Here is a 24,319-nt window from a genome sequence, read left to right as displayed (position 1 = left end):
CTTGAAAAATAGAGATATTCAGCTGAAACTTTGCACAGATTCTTTTTTTGTCCATAGGCAGGTCAAATTCGAAGATGGGCTATATAGGACTTTAACTTGATATAGCCCCCATATTGACCGATCTGCCGATTTAATGTTTTAATCTCATAAAAGCCACATTTATTATTCGATTTTAATGAAATTTGGGACAATGAGTTGTGTTAGGCTACTCGACATCCTCCTTCCTTCTCCTTTGGTCCCGATCGGTCCAGATTTGGATATGGCTTCCATATAGACCGATCCGCCTATTTAAGATGCAATTATTGTCCATTGTATTGTAAAGGCGCGGAGGCCACCATAGCGCAGAGGTTAGCATGTCCGCCTATGACGCTGAAAGCACGGGTTCGAATCCGAGCCAGAAAAAAAAATCAGCGGTGGGTTTCCCCTCCTAATGTTGGCAAGATTTGTAAGGTACTATGCCATGTAAAACTTCTCTTCAAACAGGAGTCGCATTGCGGCACGCCATTCGGGTTCGGCTATAAAAAGGAGGTCCCTTATCATTGAGCTTAAACTTGAATCGGACTGCACTCATTGATATGTGAGAAATTTGCCCATGTTCCTTCGTGGAATGTTCAAGGGCAAAATTTGTTTTTGCATTGTAAAGGCGCAATTATTATGAGTTTTGTTAGGCTCTTCGACATTCTACTCTTATTAGGCCTAGATCGGTCCAGATTTGGATATAGCTGTCATATAGACCGATCCCACTATTTAAGCTTTTGGGTCCATAAGAGGCGCATATATAGTTCGATGTCGCCGAAATTTGTTGTGAGCTGTGTTAGGCCCCTCGATATCTTTCTGCAATTTGGCCCAGATAAGTCCAGATTGGGATTAGCTGTCATATAGACCGATCACTCGATTTAAGGGTTGGGCCCTATAAGACGCATTTATTGTCCGATTTCGCTGAAATTAAGGAGTTATGTTAGGCCCTTCGAGATCCCTCTTCAATTTTGACCAGATCAGACCCGATTTGGATCTTGGGCCCATAAAAGGCGCATTTATTGTCCGATTCCGCTGAAATTTTGCCCTGATCGGTCCAGATTTGTATATAGCTGCCATATAGACCGATCAATTTAAGGTCTTGGACCCATAAAAGGCGCATTTATTGTCCGATTTCGCCGAAATTTGGAACAGTAAGTTATCTTAGGCTCTTCGACATCTTTCTGCAATTTGGCCCTTATGGTCCAGATTGGGATATAGCTTCCATATAGACTGATCTCTTGATTTAAGGTTTTGGACCCATAAAAGGCGCATTCATTGTCCGAAATTTTGGACAGCGATTTGTGTTAGGCGCTTCGACATCCCTCTTCAATTTGGCCTAGATCGGTCCAGATTGGGATTAGCTGCCACATAGACCGATCTCTTGATTTAAGGTTTTGGGCCCATAAAAGGTGCATTTATTTTCCGATTTTGCCAAAATTTGGGACAATGGTAGGCCCTTCGATATTCTTCTTTAATTTGGCTCATATCGGTTCAGATTTGGATATAGCTGCCTTATGGACCGATCTTGGCCCCATAAAAGGCCCATTTATAATCCAATTTTGGTGAAGTTTGACCCAGTGGACCATATTTCGATAAGGCTGCTTTGGGGGCATAAATTATGCAGTATTCACTGGATTATGACGAAAGGAAGTTTACATATAAATCCTGCCGAACTTAACACCTTTTTACTGGTTCTACTTTAGGTGAAGACAATATGTTTCAGCTACCATGGTTAGGTTAGGTAAGAGTGGCAGTCCTTTACACACTCACTTAGACATTTTTAAGTCCATTGTGATACCACAGTAGCGACAGACCAAGGCTTCTGGCGGGAATCGAACCCACGACCCCTGCACTGGAAATCCATGCACACTGACAAGTCGGCTTTCGGGGCTACCATATGTTTGGTGATCACAATCTGCTCATACTAGAACCTGTAGAAGTGTTCGAGTTGTGAAGCATTCAACTATCCAACATAGAATTAACCCAATTCGTAGCTTGAAGTTATTCAAAACTTGCATTATTTTGCCTAGGCTTTTATTGAAGATTTTGCATTTCCATATAGAACATCTAACGTTTACCAATAAAAGTTGATAAACTAAGAGAATTATTATATCCAGCAATTAAGATGGTTGGTTTTTTGTAGGCAAACGCCTTTCTTTCATCGCCTATACTCACCATCCGGCCTCAGGCCAAATTGAAACAAATTTCCCACAAACGGATAGGGTGTAGGTCCAGGTATCATTTCCATAATGCCAGCAACATGATCGATATAATTGAAAATTTTAATGCCCCTAAAGAATAAAACTGTCACCACGACTATGGCCAAGGCCAATAAAAACATTTCCATGGCCAAGGATTTTTGTTTTGTATTACGCCACCGGAACCGAGAGAACAAACAACACACTTTACGCGTAGCTTTCACAAAATATACTGAATTGTTAGCTAAGAATTATAGGAGGGTGTTGTCAACTAAAATTGTGTTCAAAGGGCCTTCTGTATGCCCGAAATGCGATAATGAGGCTTATCTTACACCTCTTTCACTTGATTTCGATAATATCGCTCAATTATTTGATTAGCAGTGCAAGAAGCACTTGTTGACTTTTCACTTTGTATATTTTTGGTTGAGATGGTCGGTCATAATTGTCCATAATAATAATTGACTCATTTACGAGTAGTGCTGTGGTGCTCTTTATTTTGATAACAAAAGTTTTAACCAATTGGAAGACTTGTTGTCATTATTTCAACACAGCTGGCGTTCTGAATAAGCCTCTAGCTAATCATCATCTGGTCAAAGTCCCTGTGAAGTATCAGTGGGTCGATGGATCGTATGTTATTGTTTTTTTTTTTGCCTGTATATAATGTTTTGCTTATTTTTAGATGATAGGTACCCAAAAGGTATTGTGATGTATCAAAAGCCAATGTCGTAAAGTATTTTCGTTGTTTGAAGAATTGAATATATGTATGTGGACAATAGTTTCATGAGCCACAATCGCCAGTCTGTCTGGCATGCAGATATATGTACTTTACTTTAATTGGCTTTGACAGAACATTTGTTCCACTAACCAAACGTAGAATAGCGTTCCAAGCGCCTCGATCTTCTAAGCTCATTCTAAAATCTCTGACACCAAGTTTCGAGGTGTCTCCCACCACTTGATCTTTCTATCGGGTTTTTGGTCTTCCCGGTTTGCCTGTACCACCGTGTTTGCCTTTAAAAGACTTCTTTGCTGGAGCTTCTTCATCCATTTTGACGACATAAACTAGCCAACGCAGTCGTTGTATTTTGATGCGTGTAACTATGCTCTCTCCACCACCATATCGCAGAGGTTAGCATGTCCGCCTAAGACGCTGAAAACCTGGGTTCAGATCTTGGCGAGACCTTCAGAAAAAATTTTAAGCGGTGGTTTCCCCTTCCTAATGCTGGCAACATTTGTGAGGTACTATGCCATGTAAAACTTCTCTCCAAAGAGGTGTCGCACTGAGGCACGCCGTTCGGACTCGGCTATAAAAAGGAGGCCCCTTGTCATTGAGCTTAAAATTGAATCGGACTGCACTCTTTGATATGTGAGAAGTTTGCCCCTGTTCCTTAGTGGCATGTTTATGGGCAAAAATGTGCAATGTGCAACTATGCTCTATACTATCATCGTCATACAGCTTGTGATTCATACGAAGAATCTTTCTCTCAAATACTCCAAGCACTGCCTCAACTGCTTTCACAAGTACCCATGCTTCTTTCGTTAGAACCATATAACTGCACGGGTAGTATTAGTGTCTTTTTTAGTGTTATCTTCGTCTGTCGAGAGGTGGCCTTGTTATACCCTCCACCATAGGATGGGGGTATACTAATTTCGTCATTCTGTTTGTAACTCCTTGAAATTTTCGTCTAAGACCCCATAAAGTATATATATTCTTGATCGTCATGATATTTTAAGTCGATCTAGCCGTGTCCGTCCATCTGTCCGTCCGTCCGTCCATCTGTCCGTCCGTCCGTCCGTCTGTCTGTCGAAAGCACGCTAACTTTCGAAGGAGTAAAGCTTGAAATTTTGCACAAATACTTCTTATGAGTTTAGGTCGGTTGAAATTGTAAATGGGCCATATTGGTCCATGTTTTGATATAGCTGTCATATTTTAAGTCGATCTAGCCGTGTCCGTCCGTCTGTCCGTTCGTCCGTCCGTCCGTCGAAAGCACGCTAACTTTCGAAGGAGTAAAACTATCCGCTTGAAATTTTGCACAAATACTTCCTATGAGTGTAGGTCGATTGAAATTGTAAATGGGCCATCTGGGTCCATGTTTTGATATAGCTGTCATATAAACCGATCCGGGATCTTGACTTCTTGAGCCACTAGAGGACGTAATTCTTAAGCGATTAGGCTGAAATTTTGCACGAGCTGTTTTATTATAGTTTCTAACAACTGTGCCAAATATGGTTCAAATCGGTACATAACCTGACATAGCTGTCATATAAACCGATACGGGATCTTGACTTCTTGAGCCACTAGAGGACGCAATTCCTATCCGATTGGGCTAAAATTTTGCATTAGGTGTTCTGTTATGACTTCTAACAACTGTGCCAAATATGGTTCAAATCGGTACAAAACCTTATGTAGCTGCCATATAAACCGATCTTGGATCTTGACTTCTTGAGCTGCAAGAGGGCGTCATTATTATCCGATTTGGCTAATTTTGTACAACGGCTACTCCCATGACCTTCAATATATGTGCCAAATATGGTCTGAATCGATCTTCAGCTTGATACAACTCCCCTTTAAACCGATCTCCCTATTTTATTTTTTGAGCCCCAGGCAAAATTCTTATTCAATTTCGCTGAAATTCTACTCATAGACTTCTACTGTGGTCTCCAACACTCAATTCAATAAGCATAGCAATTCATTTATTTTATCCTTTGTTTGTCTAAAAAGAGATACCGGGAAAGAATTCGACAAATGCGGTGAATGGTGGAGGGTATATAAGATTCGGCCCGGCCGAACTTAGCACGCTTTTACTTGTTTCTAAACTGCTTACTCACCCCAAAGTAACATTTATGCAAGTATTATTCTTTGCTTAACCTCAAAACTGGTGTGATTCGTTTTGGTTATGGCGGTGCCGAGGTAGATAAAGTTGCTGACTATCTCAAAGTTGAGGTTTGCAACTTTCTCCATTTTCTCGATCTGCTCGGTTTTACAGGGCGATATGGGAGTTGAAACCATCCATTTCGTCTTATCTCCATTTACTCCCAGACCCATTTTCACTGACTCTCTTTCGATTCTTTCAAAGGCAGCAGTTACTACTTCTGGTGACCGACCTATTATGTCAATGTCGTAGGCATCGGCGAGCAGCATGTGTTCTCTTGTGATTAGTGTGCCATATCTATTCACATCTGCATCTCGTATAATCTTCTCCAGCAGGATATTAGAGAGATCACACGATAGGTTGCCGCCTTGTCTGAAACCTCGTTTGCTATTAAATGGTTCGGAGAGATTCTTGCCCATTCTTTGTGAGGAAAGCGCCTCCTGCTGTTTTATTAATTTTTCAGTAATACCAAACTCAGACATGGCTTGAAATACCTTTGAACGTAAAGGAGTACCGAAAGCGGCTTTGCAGTCAACAAAGAGATGGTAGGTGATGATTTGTCCTTCTCGGGTCTTTTCCAGGATGTGGCGCAGTGTGAATATCTGGTCTAGGGTGGATTTACCACGTCTCAAGCCGCATTGATAGGGCCCAATTATCTCATAGACCTTGCGTTTTAATCTTTCACACAGTACGCTCGAGAGAATCTTGTATGCGATGGGAAGGAGACTTATTCCTCTGTAGTTGGCACATTCCGCCTTGTCTCATTTCTTGTGTACGGGACATAGTATGCTGAGGTTCCAATCATCGGGTATGCATTCTTCTAGGCAGATTGCGAAGATAAGCTGATGCATACGCCTTATCAGCGTATCGCCTCCGGTCTTAAATAGTTCAGAGGGTAACCCGTCGGCTCCTGCTGCCTTGTTGTTCTTTAGTGGGGTCACTACTACTTGGACCTCATTCTGACTAGGAGGTAAACCTTCTATACCATCATCAGAGATTGGTTCTGCGGTGTCCTCTTCGCCGCCAACGTCGGCAAAGTTCGTTCCATATCCTCAGCATGTTATCTGTTTCAGTTACCAGATTTCCTTCTTTGTCTCTACAGGAGGATGTGCCTGCACCAAAGCCATCAGTTTGATGTTTAATTCTTTGGTAGAATTTCCGGACTTCATTCTGACTCCTGTATATCTCAATTCGATCAGACTCTATAAGGAGTGCGGACATTCCAGGAGCAGATCCTTTTTCCGTTTTTACTATTCCTTTGTTTCCGGGGGCGGGTTACTGGCCCGGCGCCCCAACCACATGGGTTTTGTGGGATTGCACATGTATTCCTCGTTGTGGCGAGCCGCTATCTCCAAGATCCGACGCTCGCCTCCAGCCGCCCTTAACCTGGGAACAGACGCTGATGTTGGCCATTGGTTATTTGAAGGCGCCAATAAATCGCCTTGTTATCTCGAGTATCATTGGCACTCAGTATTTAATTAAGAGCCAGTGCCACCTGACTCCTCACTGAGACTCTCCTCACAAAAATCGTTCACTGCCCGCGGCCGCATTTGAAGCTACTCCGCATAAAAACGGAGCTTTCCACCATCCGCAACCTGTGGACGCGTCCAGTACTTTTCAGCTAAGCTTCCCGTGGTAAAGATGGACACCACACAAGTCGGAGCTAAAAGTTCCAGCTTGTATGGTGCTCATAGTTACCCCGTGTATTTGCAGATATATGTAGGCCAGGTTTATTTTCGGTCGAAGAAAAGGGTAAGGAATTTAATCCCAGTTCTACTACAAGAAGTCAGTGAACGAAGCCTAGGTTTTTCGTCGGCGGCTTGGCTAATGATGCACTTTTTGATGATTTATCGTTCAATTTTATTGGTCGACACATATTCTAGAGGGCGCAAGTCTTATCCGATTTGCCTGAATTTTTGCGTTTCATAACCTGATGAAGCTCCCATACATTCTAATCTCTCGATTACCTTTGTTTGGTTCATAGAAACTTTAATTTTTGACTGGTTTTCGTACCGATCGTCTTTAACCGATAATGCAGTTCAAGTACAAACCAAATCATCTTCGGTTTTTAGAAGTCGATCATGCAGTTTTGGTTAGTGTTCATGATCCTATGCACAGTAAAGACACAAACCCTTAGTGCGAGAACAATTATGGCAGTTTAAATCGCCATTTGGGAAACAAAGAAGAAACCTGATTAGTTTCTGAAATAAATATCGCTGATACACATCCATGGTACAGGGTATTATAACTTTGTGCATTTGTTTGCAACGCTAAGAAGGAGAAGAGCTAGAGCCATCAATAAGTATACCGATCGGCTTAGAATCACTTTCTGATTCGATTTTGCTATCTTTACCAAATTTGGCAGGAAGTGGTTTTTGTGACGTTCCAATACGCGTGCAATACTTCATCAGATTCGCATCTAATTTATATATAGCTTTTATAGATATATTTCAGCAGATATGGCTTTTAAGGCTGTAAAACTGCCCGATCTTTATAAAATTTTGCAAGGCTTCGGACCTTTTATCGGCAGATCGGTATATATGGAAGCTATATCTAAATATTGTCCGATCTGAACCATATTTGGGTCACATGTCGGGAAGCCTTAAGCTTCTCACTATTTCAATTTACACGTCATTGTTCTACTTTGTAGAACAAAATATTGGTCTTTTTGGTAGCTTTATTCATATATATACCGATCTGAACCATATACGACACGGATGTCGAAAAGCCCAACATAAGTCACTGTGTCAAATTTCAGCGAAATCGGATTATAAATGCACCTTTTATGGGGCCAAGACTTAAAATCGGGAGGTCGGTCTATATGACAGCTATATCCAAATCTGAACCGATTTGGGACAAATTAAAGAGAGATGTCGTGGGGCCTAACACAACACAACTGATTGAAATTTCGGCGACATCGGACAATAAATGCGCCTTTTATGCTCAAACAAACCTTAAGTCGAGAGATCGGTCTATACGGCAGCTATATTGAAATCTGGACCGATCTATCTACTTTATAGGGTCGGAATTGGATATTTCGATGTGTTGCTAACGGAGTGACAAAATGAATATATCCCCATCCTTCGGTGGTGGGTATAAAAAAGGGGAAAACATATCTTTGGCCTAATAGTCGGAAAATTTTGCCTATACGAAAAACTTCCGATATTGATTGCGGCTAATAGATTTTTCGCGGCAAAGAACATGGCATTTATCGGCATCAGATTCCAACACCAAAGGACTCACATAGCCACATTGCTGTCATACGATAAAAACACGAGACCCCAAATCGATCATATGAATGTCGGAAGGCTGGTGGCAGCGGCATACTTCATTCGGCTGACCCAACTCTCCCTGTTCCGATAGTATACCAGCTCAATGCCAACTATAGCCCACTCCATGGAAAGAGACACAATATTCGTACCAAAAAGCCCCCTTCAAGAAAACCATAGTACGACCAAGCGTGTCAAAGAGCTACTAAACCAAGAATCGGGCATACAGGGCAACTTTACATTCTGAATGTAAAAAAGGAGAGAAGAAAAATGTCTCTTCCGTAAGAACAAGAAGGAAATGGGAAAAGCCTATGGTTAAAAAACAAACAGGCAGCAGAAACCGATGGGTTACCGTTCGAACTGTTTAAGACCGGAGCCGACACACCGATGGGGCATATGCATCAACTTGTCTGCGCAATTTGGCTAAGAACGCACACCCGATGAATGAAATCTCAGCTAACTATATCCAGTGAACTAGAAATGGAGTGTGCGGAAAGAGAAGAGTGTGAAGGAAGATAAGGGAGATGTACCCACTGATAACTGTACCGATCGACTCAGAATCACTTTCTGATTCGATTTAGCTATCTCCATCTGTCTGTCCGTCTGTCCATGTTAATTTGTGTACAAAGTAAAGGTCGCAGTTTTCACCTGATCATCTTAAAATTTGGTATATGCCTAGAGGCGAAGCCTATTGATATTGGAAAAATCGGTTCGGAATTGGATATACCTCCCATATATATGTTCGTCCGATTTTCAGTACTAATGCAATAAAATAGTAATTTATTAACCGATTCTATCGAAATTTGGCAGTAACGATTTTTTTAACACTTTTGACATTGCTGGTGGATTTCATGGAAATCGGTTGAGATTTAGATATAGCCGCCATTGAGATTTAGATATAGGGCGATATATATATCGCCCGATTTTTACTCCTAGAGACACTGCAAGCGCATTTATTGACCAATCTTCCCAAAACTTCGTACAACGCTTTCCTCGAGACGATTTCCACAAAATCTATTAAGTTTGGTCAAAATCGGTTCAGATTTATATATAGCTCCCATATATATGTTCATCCGATTTTCAGTAATAATGCAATAAAATGGTTATTTATTAACCGATTCTCTCGAAATTTAGCAGTAACGATTTTTTTATGACTCTCGAAATTGCTGGTGAATTTCATGGAAATCGGTTGAGATTTAGATATAGCTGCCATATATATATCGCCCGATTTTCACTCATAGAGCCATTGCAAGCGCATTAATTGACCAATCTTAACAAAACTTCGTACAACGCTTTCCTCGACGACTTCCACAATATCTATTGAGTTTGGTCGAAATCGGATCAGATTTAGGTATAGCTCCCATATATATAATCGTCCGATTTTGAGAAATATTGCAATAAAGTGCTCATTTGTTAACCGATTCTCTCGAAATTAGGCAGGAAGGATTTTCTTATAACTCTTAATATTATAGCTAAATTCCATTTAGATTTAGATATAGCTGTCATATATGTGTATTACCAGATTTTCACTTCTAAAGCCACTGCAAGCGTTTTTATTGACCAATCTTGCCAAAATTGTGCACAACGCTATCCTTGCGTGGATAGAATTATGCGATTTTGAAACAATACTCTAAAGTATTCAAGAAAATATAAAAGAGCATTGCTTCGTCCAGCACCAGCTGGAAAATGATCGAAATTCGAAAAAATGAAGGAGTTACAACGTTTTTGACCTTGAAAATTACCTTGAATTTTTACGCCAAAAAAGATTTGGTTTTTGCAAGGTTTTTCATAGAAAACTTTACACTATTCCTTCATGTAGCACCTCTACGGAAAGAGATTTTCCTCACGAATTCAACGGTGTCCTTAGAATTGAAATTCACAAAACTAAAGATGTTACAGCAATTTCAAACTCACCTCGATTTTTTACCATTTTTCGGATATTAATTATGCGATTTTGACCTTGTTTTTTGAAGAAAAAACAATAGGAGTTGCACTAATCCGATTTTTTTGCCATAATCTTTAATACTGCATACTCAACTCGAAAAATTTTTTCGCATCAAAAATTGAAATTTTTCATAAGGGGTTAGCCTTTGCGAAAAAAATGCAAAAAAATAAAATGTGAAATTTTATGTAATTTTGTTTATTTTACGAATCGTTTTCGAATTTCGAACTGCGGAATGCTGGAAAATAATCGAAATTCGAAAAAATGAAGGAGTTACAACGTTTTTTACCTTGAATTTTTACGCCAATAAAGATTTGGTTTTTGTAATGTATTTCACAGAAAGCTTTATAGTATTGCTTCATCTAGCATCATATCGGAAAGAGATTTTCCTCGCAAATGAAAAATTGTGATGCTTGCAAAACTAAGGAAGTTACCGCAATGGCAAACTCATATTGGTTTTTTTTCTTTGAATTTTTGTACCCTAAACCACTACTGTGGTACAGGGTATTATAACTTAGTGCATTTGGTTGTAACACCCAAAAGGAAGAGATAGACCCGTTGATAAGTATAGCGATCGACTCAGAATCACTTTCTAATTCGATTAAGCTATGTCCGTCTGTTCATCTTAATTTGTGTACAAAGTACAGGTCACAGTTTTCATCCGATCTGCTTAAAATTTGGTACAGGCATGTTTTTCTGCCTAGAGAGTTCATAAAAGGGTGTATAAAAGATATAACCGGTTTAACCGGTGTTTTAAAAATTACAGAAACTGAACCGGTTGTTAAAATATCTCATTTTTCAAATAGTTAGAAAACCGGTTTTGTGGAGAAGCCAGAAATATATATATATATATATATATATATATATATATATATATATATATATATATATATATATATATATATATATATATATATATATTTATATATATATATATATATATATATATATATTTAAATATATATATAAATATAAATATAGAAAATATTCAAAAAATATGCAAACACACGCAAAATATGCGTTTTCTTAATGTACTTTGGATAAAACGAGTTTTTTCTGTGTTTTCAAATTTGTTTCCGATACTCCCAAAAATGTAGTCATCTGCATATCTTTCCCATGTCAACTTATGAAGAATGATTTTATTATTTCTTATACATAAAATATTCAAATAGTTGCTTTGTACATAAACACACAACATCTTACAAGATACAGCTATAATTTTCCCCCTTTCCCATCTGGCATTTTTTATTTGGGTTGGATTTTTCTTTTAAAAGTAGGAGAATATTTCGATTTAATAGTGGTTGCATACCATGGTATTCGTCCAAAAGGTATTGTGCTGTAATATGCCTAGTTTGAAGCTATGCTAGGCTTGTACTAGGTTGGAACTAATGTTGTGTGTTTAATATTCAATCGATAGCATTGATAATAAGCTGGAGAGCTCTTTCCAGCTGCATTCTTGTTTCGTTTGTCTCAGAGACAAGACATCTTAAATCTGTTTTCTTTACTTCTTGTTGTTGTTGTTATATTAGACAAGATACTAAAGAAATTTGTTCATGAATTTTGTTCAGTTTTTGATTGGTAAAAGTAAATTAAAATGCTTATAGTGTTACTGATTTTAGCGCCAATTCTTTTCATACTTTATTATGAAATGAAATATAAAAAAATTCGTAAACAAATTAAACATACGCCGGGGCCACCAATTCTACCAATGCTGGGAAATGCACATCAAGTTGGAAAATCACCAAACGGTAAATAAAGTATAAATTCTATATTTTAAGTAAGAACCAGTAAGGAAAGGCAAAAGTCGGTCGATGCTGACTATATAATACCCTACACCACCTAGTGCATGTAGTACTTTTTATATGTAGAACTTACCTAGAAATCTAGTCAGACTTTAATTTGGATACCAATTGAAATAGCAGTTTAGAACCTTGTAAGATTTTTCTATCATAGCACAAAGGATTTGGATTTCTACATCTTTAAAATGCCACATCGGATAAAAGATTATATGGAAGTTATATCGATATAATATATATATAATAATATATAAAATATATATAGGTTTCGATATAAAATATACACATAAAATATACACATTCGAGCTATATCTAAATAAGAACCGATTTGAATGAAATTTTGCGCACGTATTGATCAATTTAAACGTCTCATGCAATATCGGACGAAGATTGTGGATTCTACAGCCTTTAAAGGCCATATCGGATGAGCGATATAAATGGGAGCTATATCTAAATCTGAACCGATTTTTATGAAATTTTGCACATATATGAAGACGTCAAATAAAGCATCTCATGGAAAATTTTGTAAAGATCAGACCAAAATTGTGGCTTCTACAGCCTTAAAAGGCTAAATCAGATGAAAGATATGTATGGGAGCTATATCTAAATCTGATCCGATTTTTATAAAATTTTGCACACATATGTAGACCTCAAATGAAATACCCAATGCCAAATTTTGTAAAGATCGGAAGAAAATTGTGGCTTCTACAAGCTTAAAAGCCATATCGAATGAAAGATATATATGGGAGCTATATTTGAATCTAGGCCGATTTTTATAAAATCAATAGCGTTTGTCCTTGGCCCAAAAAATTGGCATGTGCAAAATTTCGTAACAGTCGGACAACAAATAGGACCTGCACTTTGATTACAAGAATACATGAACTCACAGGCGGACAGACTTACATGGCTAAATCGAATCAGAAAGTGATTCTGAGTCGATCGTTATACTTATCAATGGTTCTAGCGCTTCTCCTTATTAGCGTTGCAAACAAATGCACAAATCTATAATACCCTGTACCACAGTGGTGGTGTAGGGTATAAAAATTATTCCTGTACTACGGGTACTTGGTTAAATTCGGAATGTATTTTTATAAAAAACAATTAAAACGGTATTAAGTTCGGCCGGACCGCACTTTGGATACCCACGAAATGGGATTTACATATATACCCGAATATATGTAAATCCCATTTCGTCACAATCCGGTGAAAATTGGTTAACTTAAGCACCCCAATTCGGCACGGACATTGAGTGGTCTAATATATATGTCACTATTCAATTTTGTAAAACAAAATATTGGTCTTTTTTGCAGATATATCCAATTATAAGATCGGTTTATAACCATATTAAGGTCGGATATCGTGAGGCTCAGAAAAACTCACTGTTTCAAATTCCAGCGAAATTGAGTAATAAGTAAAGTTTTTATGGCCTTCAGACCCTTTATCGGGAGATCGGTCTATATGTCAGCTATATCTAAATATGGACCGATCTAATCCATATGAAGGTCAGATGTCGGGAGGCTTAAAATAACCCGCTTTTGCAAATTTCAGCGAAATCGGGTAATAAATAAAGCTTTTGTGGTCTTCAGACCCTCTATCGGTAGATCGGTCTATATGGTAGCTGTATCTAAATATAGTCCGTCAGAACAATATTTGGGTTAGTTGTCGGTAAGCCTTAAACTACTCACTATTTCAAATTTCAGTGCAATCGGATGAAAAAATAAAGTTTTTATGGGCATTAGACCCTTTATCGGAAAATCGGTCTATATAGCAGCTATATCCAAATACGGTCCGATTTGGTCCATTCAAGAACTTAATCAGCGTGCATCAAAAAGACGTATCTGTGTCAAATTTCAATTCAATATCTCAATTTTGAAGGCTCTAGAGTGATTACAACAGACGGACGGACAGACACACGGACATCGTTAAATCGCCTTAGAATTTTACGACGATCCGAAATATATATGTTTTGTAGGGTCGGAAATTGATATTTCAATGTGTTGCAAACGGAATGACTAAATGAATATACCCTCCTACAGTGGTGGGTATAAAAAATCTCATCGCGGAACTAAAGCAGATAAATAGGCCTTTAGTCTGATCATGCTGAATCTAATAAACCCTCCAGCGTCAAGGGGCACTCGTCAAGTTTTCTACGCATTTTTTCTTCAGTTAGAAACCGAAAGGGCTTAATATTAGGTTTTAACTAAGGGCGAAATAAAATACTTTAATTATCCAAAATATTGTAACAGTAAACATTTGATTTCGTTTTTTCACAGATATACTTCACTCTTTCTTCAATTGGTTTTATCAATATGGAAATTTTAGCCTATGGATAGGCTATCTGCTCAATTATGTGGTGACCGATATAAAAGATATGGAGGTTTGTTAGATTTCCATGAATATGTTTAAACACTCATTTATTTTCTTCTTCTCACCCATCATCAACAGTTCGTCCTAACCAGTCAAAATTTGTTAGCGAAATCGCAAATCTATGATGTCCTGCATCCCTGGTTGGGTGATGGTCTCTTGACAAGTCATGGCAAAAAATGGCATACACATCGTAAAATGATAACTCCTTCATTTCATTTTAAAATATTACAAGATTTCCATGGCGTTATGAGTGAAAAATCCACAAAATTCATGGAGAAGTTGAGAGAAGTCTCAAAAGGTGAAGCAATATTCGATATACAAAAGGAAATACATTATTTGGTTCTGGATATTATTTGTGGTAAAGTATTGGAAATTTTCTAATTATTTATACCCTACACCACTACTGCGCTACAGGTTACTATAACTTGATGCATTTGTTTGTAAGACCCAAAAGGAAAGGAGATAGATCCATTAATAAGTGTACGGATCAACTCAGAATCACTTCCTGATTCCATTTACCTATGTCCGTCTGTCTGTCCATGTTAATTTGTGTACATTGTACAGATCGTAAATTACAACTGGTCATCTTCAAATTTGGCACAGGTATTTTTATACCCTTCACCATAGGATGGAGGTATAATAATTTCGTCAATCTATTTGTAACCCCTCAACTCCGGATTTTTACTTTTAGGGCCTTTGGAAACGCATTTATAATCCGATCTTCTCAAAACTTTGTACTGTTATTTCTTCTATGACTCCAACTATATGCGCAGATACGACTTAGCCTGCATACCCAATGTGGTGTTGGGTATCATAAAGTCGGCTTTGTCCGACTTTAGTTTTGCTTACTTGTATTTTTAATTATTGAGATTTTTTTTTAAACAGATACTGCCATGGGTGTTTCCATCAACGCTATGGAGAATCCTCAATCGGAATTTGTTTCCGCCATGGACTTGTAAGTATTGCAGCTGAATTACAAACAAAATGCTCTGAGCGAACTCTGTTTATGCTCAATGCAAAGGGATTTATTGTCAGTGGAAATTATGTATGTTAAAAAAGCTTCGAAAAGGACTCATGGTAATGGATATTTAACGTTCAACTTGAGCCATTGAAATGATTTTAAATTGTTGGAATTGTTTATAAAAAAAAGGTTAAAATTTAAGCAGACTTGAAAGAAATGTTCTACTTAAAGTAAACATGAGCCCTTCAACTAAGCAAATTTTTGGTTGAATCCATGATGATGAGTTCGCAAGATTCTGCCTTACTGAAGTTTTTATTTGTTTTCTTTAAAAGTTGTCAACAAATAACCCTAACCCTTTTTCTATTACAGTTTATGTTCGAATGCCTGCTTGCGAATGTTTCATCCATTGAAGATTAAATTGTTTACCTACAAATTCTATCCGGAATACAAAACTTACTGTAAGAATCTAAATACGGTAAAAGATTTCCTTTACAATGTAAGTTGAATTGCATTTTTTCCATAAAATCCTAATATTCTCCTCGGGTTTATACTAGAGTGATAACTTATGCTAGTCTTGACAGAGAATTTCACCAAAATTTTGTCATTAAAGAAAATTTGAACGAAGTTTTGTCTTCAAGGCACATTTAACCAATATTTTCACTTAACAGCGAGCTTAGAATTTTCAACGAAATTTTGTATTTTGAGAAAAATTCGCCGAAAATTCGTCTTCAGAGAATATTTCATTGAAATTTTGTCTTTAGAGAAAATTTCACTGAAATTTTGTCGTTAAAGAAAATTTTACCAAAATCTTATCGTTGGAGAAAATATCACCGAAATTTTGTCTCTAGAGAAAATGTCGCCGAAATTTTGTCTTAACAAAAAATTTCACTGAAATTTTCTCTTAAGAGAAAATTTTTTAAAATTTTGTCTTTAGAGAAAATTCATAAAAATGTTGTCTTTATAGAAAATTCATAAAAATTTTGTCTTTAGAGAAAATTCATTAAAATTTTGTCTTTAAAGAAAATTTTACTAATATTGTCCCCATAACATGGTCAAAATAGGAGAGGAAGGCATCGAAACGGGCCCCGACAAGCCCTGTCTCGGGTGTTCAATCTGGTTGGATTGGGTGCCAGCGGGGAAGGACGGAACTCGACAGCAGCAGCTAATGAAGCATCTGTGGAGGAATCGTTCACACCGCAGGTGTTCTGTGTGTTCACTTTACAGCGAAATTTGAATTTTCAACGAAATTTTGAATTTTGAAAAAATTTCATCGATATATTGTCTTTAGAGAAAATTTCACTCCAAGAAGTTTCTTCTTATCCAGGACCCATTAATGTGTGGAGGAATGGTTCGCGCACTATGGAAGAATTGAAGACACAGATCGTGTATTCTCGTAGTCTAAATGTATTTCTTCTGCCTTTGCTAAGCACTGAAGATTCATCAGTAGTCAGCTTTGAAATTAATAAATCTCTCTCTAAATTATTGTCAGGCTTCTCTACATAGAGCACAAGATTCAGATATGCCACCTTCAAGCCTTATGTTGCTGATTCAAGCCATTTCTTCAGGGAAAAAGAGCCTCAATGATCTAATGCACATCACCATATATAGGGAAGTTCATATGTCAACGAAAGGAGCGAGCTGCTTATCGAATATATTATAAGTTGCAATCTGACCAGCAGCAGATACTAGATACTAGACTCGCCTGTGTGAGCAGTTCCTAGAATTAAACAGGGACCGCCATGGCGGACCCCAGAACTGGTTTGTCTAAGGAAAAGCTGCAGAAAACTCTTGAACAGGGCAAAAGCCACAATGGAACCACACGATTGGAACCTCTTTCAGGCTGAGCTAAGAACATACAAGGGCGAGCTGAAAAATGCTCAGAACAAATCCAGGGGGGAATTTTGCAGCTCCGTGGAGGATACATCCGAGACTTCCAGACTAGGGAAGATACTATGCTCGAAACCTATTACGGTGGGATATATTCAGAAGTCAGAGAATGTATGGACAGTGTCTAGTGAGGGAACACTACAGCTACTCGTTGATACAAATTTTGCGGAAAACTATCTGAGGGACAACGTGTCACCAGAAGAGCGACACGAGGTTATAGGAGAAATTGTGTCTGAGTCGAAAATCCTTTGGGCGATAAACAGTTTCGACTCTTTTAAGTCGCCATGCCCTAGTGATGTATCACTGGTTGAATTACGACCTGCGTCCGACAGACTGGCTTTTTGGCTTAGGACAATATACTCTGCTTGAATCAGAATGTCTTATATACCTATGGGATGGAGGGACACTAAGGTCATATTCATTCCGAAAGCAGGAAAACCCTACCACACGAAGGCAAAAGATTTTCGTCCTATTAGTCTGTCATCCTTTATGATGTAGACTCTTGAGAGGTTGATAGAAACATATCTTAGGGCAAAGATCGCAGGAGATCGCCTGTCGCGGCAGCAGCATGCATATAGTAAAGGCAAATCTACTGAAACAGCCCTTCACGACCTAGTCGGCTACATAGAGGGTTCTCTCGCTGTCAAGGAATATACAAGGGTAGCATTTCTTGACATTGAAGGTGCTTTCAATAATGTAAAATCGACGTCAATCATGAAGGAGTTGGAGTTTCTAGGCATCAACTCTACTGTAAGAAAGTTTATTAATAACTTACTTACTGAAAGATGCATTACGGCAGGCTTGGGATATGGGGATCTAAAAAGATGGGTCAGCAGAGGAACACCTCAAGGAGGTGTTCTGTCTCCTCTACTTTGGAATATAGCCATTCGCAATATATTATTGTCTCAGGAAGAAAAAGGTATAAAATTGGTCGCATATGCTGATGACGTGGCATTTGAGATTAGGAGAAAGTTTCCCAGCACTCTAAGGGATATACATCAGGAAGCTCTACATGCAACAGCAAAGTAGGTCTAGGTATAAATCCGTGCAGGGCAGAAGTAGTTCTTTTCAGCAGGAGATGCAAGTTGCCTACAGTGGAACCTGTCCCCTTGGGAGGAGAGAATGTTCCATTTACAGAAAACGCAAAATACCTGGGTGTTTGGCTGGACGGGAAATTGAACTTAAAATCCAAATCAAATCCAAGAGATATACATCAGGAAGCTCTACATGTAACAGCAAATTGGGTCTAGGTCGAAAGTGGTCTAAGTATAAATCCGTGCAGGGCAGAAGTAGTTCTTTTCAGCAGGAGATACAAGTTGCCTACAGTGGAACCTGTCTCCTTGGTAGGAGAGAATGTTCCATTTACAGAAAACGCAAAATACCCGGGTGTTTGGCTGGACGGGAAATTGAACTTCTAATCCAACATTTTGGGAAGGGCAAGAAAGGCAATTCTTGCCCTATACACCTGCAAAAGAGCCATTGGCAATAGCGGGTTTAGACCGCGTGTCATGCATTAGGTATATACTGCAGTTGTCAGACTAATAATGCTATATGGTGTTGTGGTCTGGTGGTCTGGTGGACGACGCTTCAAAAGTCCACCCACTGCTCAATAATTAACCTTGTTTGTGGCTTGTTTGTTCATCACAGCCGCACTGAGGACGATACCATCTGATGCACTGAATTTAATGCTTCATCTTATGCCTCTGGACATTGTGGCTGCCCAAATTGCAGCGACCACTGCCGTGAGATTAAGAGAGCTATCTCATTGGTCATGTGGCGGCTACGGACACTATGTTATCCTTGATACAATATCCGATGTTCCAGGCAGTGTGGATTCCACACGAAGCCGCTTTTTCATAAAAAAAAATGTATCACTATTCCTGACAGAACCGATTGGAACTACGGTATCCCTGGTAACAAAAGTTACATAGACTTCTATACGGATGGTTCCAAACAAAACGACCAGGTGGGCTTTGGGGTGTACTCTGAAGATTTAGAACTGGTCATATCGAAAAGGTTACCCAACCACAGCAGTGTGTATCTAGCGGTCTATTACCTGATATAGCTTCCATATAAACCAATCTCCCGATTTGAAATCTTGAGTCTTTACAAGCCCCAGTTTTTGACCGATTTGGCTGAAATTTTGCATGTGGTATTCTGTTACGATTTCGAATAACTTCCTGTTACGACTAGTGGAGCCTGATGCAGCCACTCCACTAGTCGATATGAGTATTTCTGTATCAGACAACATGGTGCATGCCTAATACAACCAAGGTGGATCTTTGGAACCTGAGCTAATCTTAGCACCAAACTCTGATATATAAAAGATTTCAAGTAATTTGTTCCATCTTCTCGTAGGTTATTGACAAACGAATAGAACTTCGCCAGCAAGAGGAACGGAACGGTAGTCTAAAAAAATCAGAAGATGAATTCGCTAAACGTAAATTTGCATTTTTGGACAATCTGTTATCCACTACAATTGATGGCCGGCCCTTGACTAGAGAAGAGCTATACGAAGAAGTGGCCACATTTATGTTTACGGTAAATATATAAAAAAATTTTCGAATTATACCCCATTGAGTACATTATTATGGGTTTTCTTTACACAGGGTCAGGAGACTATAAGTGCTGCTTTATCCTTTGCCTCCTTTCTACTTTCGCGTCATAAGGATATTCAAAAGAAGGTGTTGGAAGAACAAGAGCTTGTAATGGGAGGAAATATGAAAGGCAATGCCACCTTTCAGGAGCTAAGTGAAATGAACTATTTGAATTTGGTGTTCAAAGAGACCTTAAGATTATACCCCTCGGCTCCTGTGGTAGGCAGAATTGTGAACGAGGATTTGCACATGAGTAGGTTATGACTAGGAGTTATGACTATGCATGTTTTGTTTTCTAATATTCCTTGCAATTCTCTAGATGGAAAACTTATACCAGCTGGCTCATCAATCTTATTATTTATAATGGCCATGGGCTATAATGAGAAAATATTCCCCGATCCCTACCGTTTCCAACCGGAAAGGTTTGATATTACCAATCGCGCACCTGATAGCAACCCATTTGAGTATGTGCCCTTTAGTGCTGGTCTACGAAATTGCATTGGACAAAATTTTGCCAAACTGGAATTTAAGACAGTACTGTCGAAATTGGTTAGAAATTTCGAAATTTTACCTGCCCAAGATGAGTTAGAATCCAAGGATGGCTATACATCGATATTTTTTGGCCCATATCGGAAAGAAAGATCACCAATGCATAAATACGATCCAATATTGTCGCCTGCCTTAACGCTGAGATCAGAAAATGGAGTGCATTTAAGACTTAGAGAGAGATAGTGATGTGCTTAAGAAACAATAGTAGGATATTAAATGATGTTGGTGGTGGTTTTAATTGTAAGTTGTATCGAATTTTTTAAGGATAACTAAATCGTGGTAAGTAAATCAAGTAAGAAAGGAAAAAGTCGGGCGGTGCCAACTATGTAATATCCTACACCTACCTTTTAACTGGAAATTTAGAGATATATCTAATCTTAAACCGACTTTTATGGACTTTGGTGAATTTCCAAAATCAGTTGTTGTTCCAAAAACCATAGATGCTGTGCGCCAACTGATATTGTCATGTGGCCTATCGTGATATTGAGACAACCTTAGGAATAAGTGGGAATATTTGACCACCAAAAAAATGTTTTCCCCATGGATCCCACACGATTTTTCAATAGCCCAAAAAAAAAAGGCTCGAGTCGATTAATCGAAAGAAATGCTCCAAAAATACGAAACAACTGCATTTTATACCCACCACCATAGGATGTGGGTATACTAATATAGTCATTCCGTTTGTACCACCTCGAAATATTCGCCTAAGTCCCCATTAAATATATATCTTCTTGATCGTCTCGACGTCCTGAATCGATCTAGCCATGTCCGTCCGTCTGTCGGTCAAGAACCTTATATAGCTCCCATATAAACCGATCTACCGATCAAGAACATGATAAAGCCCCCATAAAAAAAGATCACACGATTTGACTTATTGAGCCCTTACAAGACGTGATTTTTATCCGTTTTATGACTTTCAACAACTATGCCAATTACGATCCAAATCGGTCTTTAACCAGAAATAGCTACCATATTTTAGTAGAATCCATGGTGGAGGGTTCCCAAGATTCGGCCCAGCGGAACTTAGCACCCTTTTACTTGTTATACCCACCACCGATGGATGGGGGTGTATTCATTTTGTCATAACGTTTGCAACACATCGAAATGTCCATTTCAGACCCTATAAAGTATATATAATCTTGATCAGAGTAAAAATTTAAGACGATCAAGCCATTTCCGTCCATCCGTCTGTCTGTTGAAATCACGCTACAGTCTTTGAAAATAGAGATATTGATCTACAACTTTGCACAGATTCTTTTTTTTGTCCATAAGCAGGTTAAGTTCGAAGATGGGCTACATCGGACTATATCTTGATATAGCCCCCATATAGACCGAACCGACGATTAAGGGGCCTTGGCCCATTAAAGCCACATTTATTATCCTATTTTGCTGATATTTGAGACCGCGAGTTGTGTTAAGCTCTTCGATATCTTTCTTCAATTTGGCCCAGATCGGTCCAGATTTGGATATAGCTGCCATACATAGACCGATCCGCCAATTTAGGGTCATAGGCCCATAAGAGCCACATTTATTATCCGATTTCGCTAAAATTTGGGACAGTGAGTTGTGTTAGGCCCTTCGATATATGTCTTCAATTTGGCTCAGATCGGTCAAGATTTCGATATAGCTGCCATATAGACCGATCCGTCGATTTGGCCTTCTACATTTTTCTTTAATTTGGCTCAGATTTGGATATAGCTGTCATATATACCGATCTCTCGATTTAAGGTTTTGGGCCCATAAAAAGGGCATTTATTGTCCGATGTCGCCGTAATTTGGGACAGTGAGTTGTGTTAGGCCCTTCGACATCTTTTTTCAATTTGCCCTAGATCTATCAAGATTTGCATATAGCTGCCATTTAGAACGATATCTCGATTTAAAGTCTTGGCCCCATAAAATACGCATTTAAAATCCGATTTCACTGAAATTTGACACAGTGACTTATGTTAGGCTTTTCGACATCCGTGTCGCATATGGTTCAGTTTGGCTTATATTAAGATATATCTACTAAATATTTTTTCTTTAATCCTGTCTCTATGAAGAATTTCAACCAAAATCCATGAAAGTCATAAAGGAAATGGATGATGCAAATTTTGAGATGATCGGTTGGTAAATTCTTTTGCAGAGACATAGAAGTTTAAATCGAGCGACACATATACATGAGAGCAGTCTTTAAATCTGAACCGATTTCTATGGAATAGTAGTATAAGTCCAAATCGGTTGAAAATATACACTTATGGGATCTATATCCCAATCTGAACCGATTTCTTCCAATCTCAAAACAAAACGACATACGGACAGGCAGACATATGGACATGACTAGATCTAATCAGAAAGTGATTCTGAGTCGATCGGTAGGTATTTTTGGTAATGGGTCTATTTCTCTTCCTGGTACCACAGTAGTGGTGTGGGGTATAAAAGTATTAAAAACTTGCACTCTGTGGCATACAACGAATAAATTGGGGAGGGTGGTATTATAAGGCCTGTAGGAGAAGCAGGCGCACGCACTGTCACCGGCCTTATTGCTCGTCGTAGGATGGATTCTAAGCTTATACTCTGCTACTTATAAACCATTAAAGGTACGTGCATACAAAGAATAAAGAGGGATAGAGGTGGCAAACTCTCATCTTCTGTAAGGTCGGTAAGGTAAGGTGTTTAGGTGTACCTGACTTTCTCTCCCGTCCATAGCTACGAATTTCATTAATACCCATCGTTCCAATCTACCTCCGTAGTTCCCATTCCGATTGGAAGCCTAACTCATCGCCGGTTACGGAATTAAACAGAAAATTTCAGAAACTAAGCTCAAGCCATAATGATTTTATTCGATAACCAAAGTTCAGATTGCACGATATTATTTCTCAATAACCTTTGCCGTAACATTGGTAATCATTTATTTTAAATTTGCCTTAAGCTAAGATCTAAATAATTGAAACTTGACTTAATTCTATGTGAAAAGACAACAAACAAAAAAAAATCATTCAGTTGCCAGACCTTATTCGGATGCCTCATATTAATTCCCTAACGGTTACTCTATGATCTTTACCCTCATTTTAAATAGAAATTTGTTTTATTTTCTTTCTTTAGAGACAACAACAAAAACTTTGTCTTAAAACTTACCAAAGACATAAATCTGTAGTCTAGCACCAATTCATTGTTCAAGTTGCAAATCAATATAAAAAAATGATAATATAATGAAAAATCTCACTTACGGTTGTATCTCCACACTCCCACGGTGAAAGGCCCTTCGATGAGTGGTGATGTAGATGCTGCATTGCTGTTAATATTGTAGGGTTGCCCAAAAAGTAATTGCGGATTTTTCATATAGTCGGCGTTGACAAATTTTTTCACAGCTTGTGACTCTGTAATTGCATTCTTTCTTCTGTCAGTTATCAGCTGTTACTTTTAGCTTGCTTTAGAAAAACAGTGTAAAAAAAGTATTTTTGATTAAAGTTCATTCTAAGCCTTATTAAAAATGCATTTACTTTCTTTTAAAAAATCCGCAATTACTTTTTGGGCAACCCAATAGTAAAAATGTTTCTGCAACCTTATAATATTTTTGGGAAACGAAAATCAACATGTTGCTAGACTTAACTAATGCCCATACCGATCTGAAACAAAGTTTACATTAGTTATGCTAACATAAAAGATATTTGCTCTGCAACATTTAGCCACGAGCACAACCCACGGCTTAACAGCGATCAACATATGTATCATTTGTACAGTGGTTAATAGAGCACATGTCTATGAGAATGTTTATATATATGCACATGCGTTTGTAACATTGGTGTGCTTTTGGTTGAAACAAGAGAATTGGTGGAATGGAAAAAAATGTAACATGATCTGAAAGGCTTCAGGTTAACCAAGT

General features: G+C 38.3%; 2 protein-coding genes across 3 annotated transcripts in view; one reads left to right on the top strand and one right to left on the bottom strand.

Moving 5' to 3' along the window:
- The window catches only part of LOC106089292 (probable cytochrome P450 4ad1), a 41,908-nt gene extending 18,172 nt beyond the window's left edge, over nucleotides 1-23,736 (bottom strand). Inside the window, exon 1 of one of the 2 annotated variants that reach the window (XM_059369288.1) lies at nucleotides 23,664-23,736. Coding sequence is in view for 1 of the 2 variants with exons in the window: in XM_013255113.2 (XP_013110567.2) it covers nucleotides 2,194-2,365 (172 nt within the window). In the remaining variant the exon portion in view is untranslated. Of the gene's footprint in view, nucleotides 1-2,193; nucleotides 2,386-23,663 lie in introns of those variants that run through there. The other variant, XM_013255113.2, reaches the window with a different exon arrangement.
- LOC106089293 (cytochrome P450 4e2-like) lies at nucleotides 11,892-20,692 on the top strand. The gene is made up of 8 exons (XM_013255114.2): nucleotides 11,892-12,045; nucleotides 14,367-14,470; nucleotides 14,539-14,818; nucleotides 15,346-15,415; nucleotides 15,791-15,917; nucleotides 19,667-19,849; nucleotides 19,918-20,158; nucleotides 20,225-20,692. The coding sequence occupies exons 1-8, from the start codon at nucleotides 11,892-11,894 to the stop codon at nucleotides 20,635-20,637; spliced, it is 1,572 nt and encodes a 523-aa protein (XP_013110568.2). The 3' UTR covers nucleotides 20,638-20,692.
- Nucleotides 23,737-24,319: the final 583 nt, after the last annotated feature.

The sequence above is a fragment of the Stomoxys calcitrans genome, chromosome 5 (assembly GCF_963082655.1).
Source record: "Stomoxys calcitrans chromosome 5, idStoCalc2.1, whole genome shotgun sequence".
NCBI lineage: Eukaryota > Metazoa > Arthropoda > Insecta > Diptera > Muscidae > Stomoxys > Stomoxys calcitrans.
The sequence above is the reverse complement of the archived record's forward strand: the minus strand, read 5'-3'. Positions and strand labels throughout refer to the sequence as shown.

Bases quoted from the DNA above. Each gene is read 5' to 3' on its own strand.
- LOC106089293 (XM_013255114.2), top strand. From the start codon at position 11,892: ATGCTTATAGTGTTACTGATTTTAGCGCCAATTCTTTTCATACTTTAT. The intron at 12,046-14,366 runs GTAAATAAAGTA...GTTTTTTCACAG, and splicing joins AGTTGGAAAATCACCAAACG to ATATACTTCACTCTTTCTTC. The intron at 19,850-19,917 runs GTAAATATATAA...TTCTTTACACAG, and splicing joins TGGCCACATTTATGTTTACG to GGTCAGGAGACTATAAGTGC.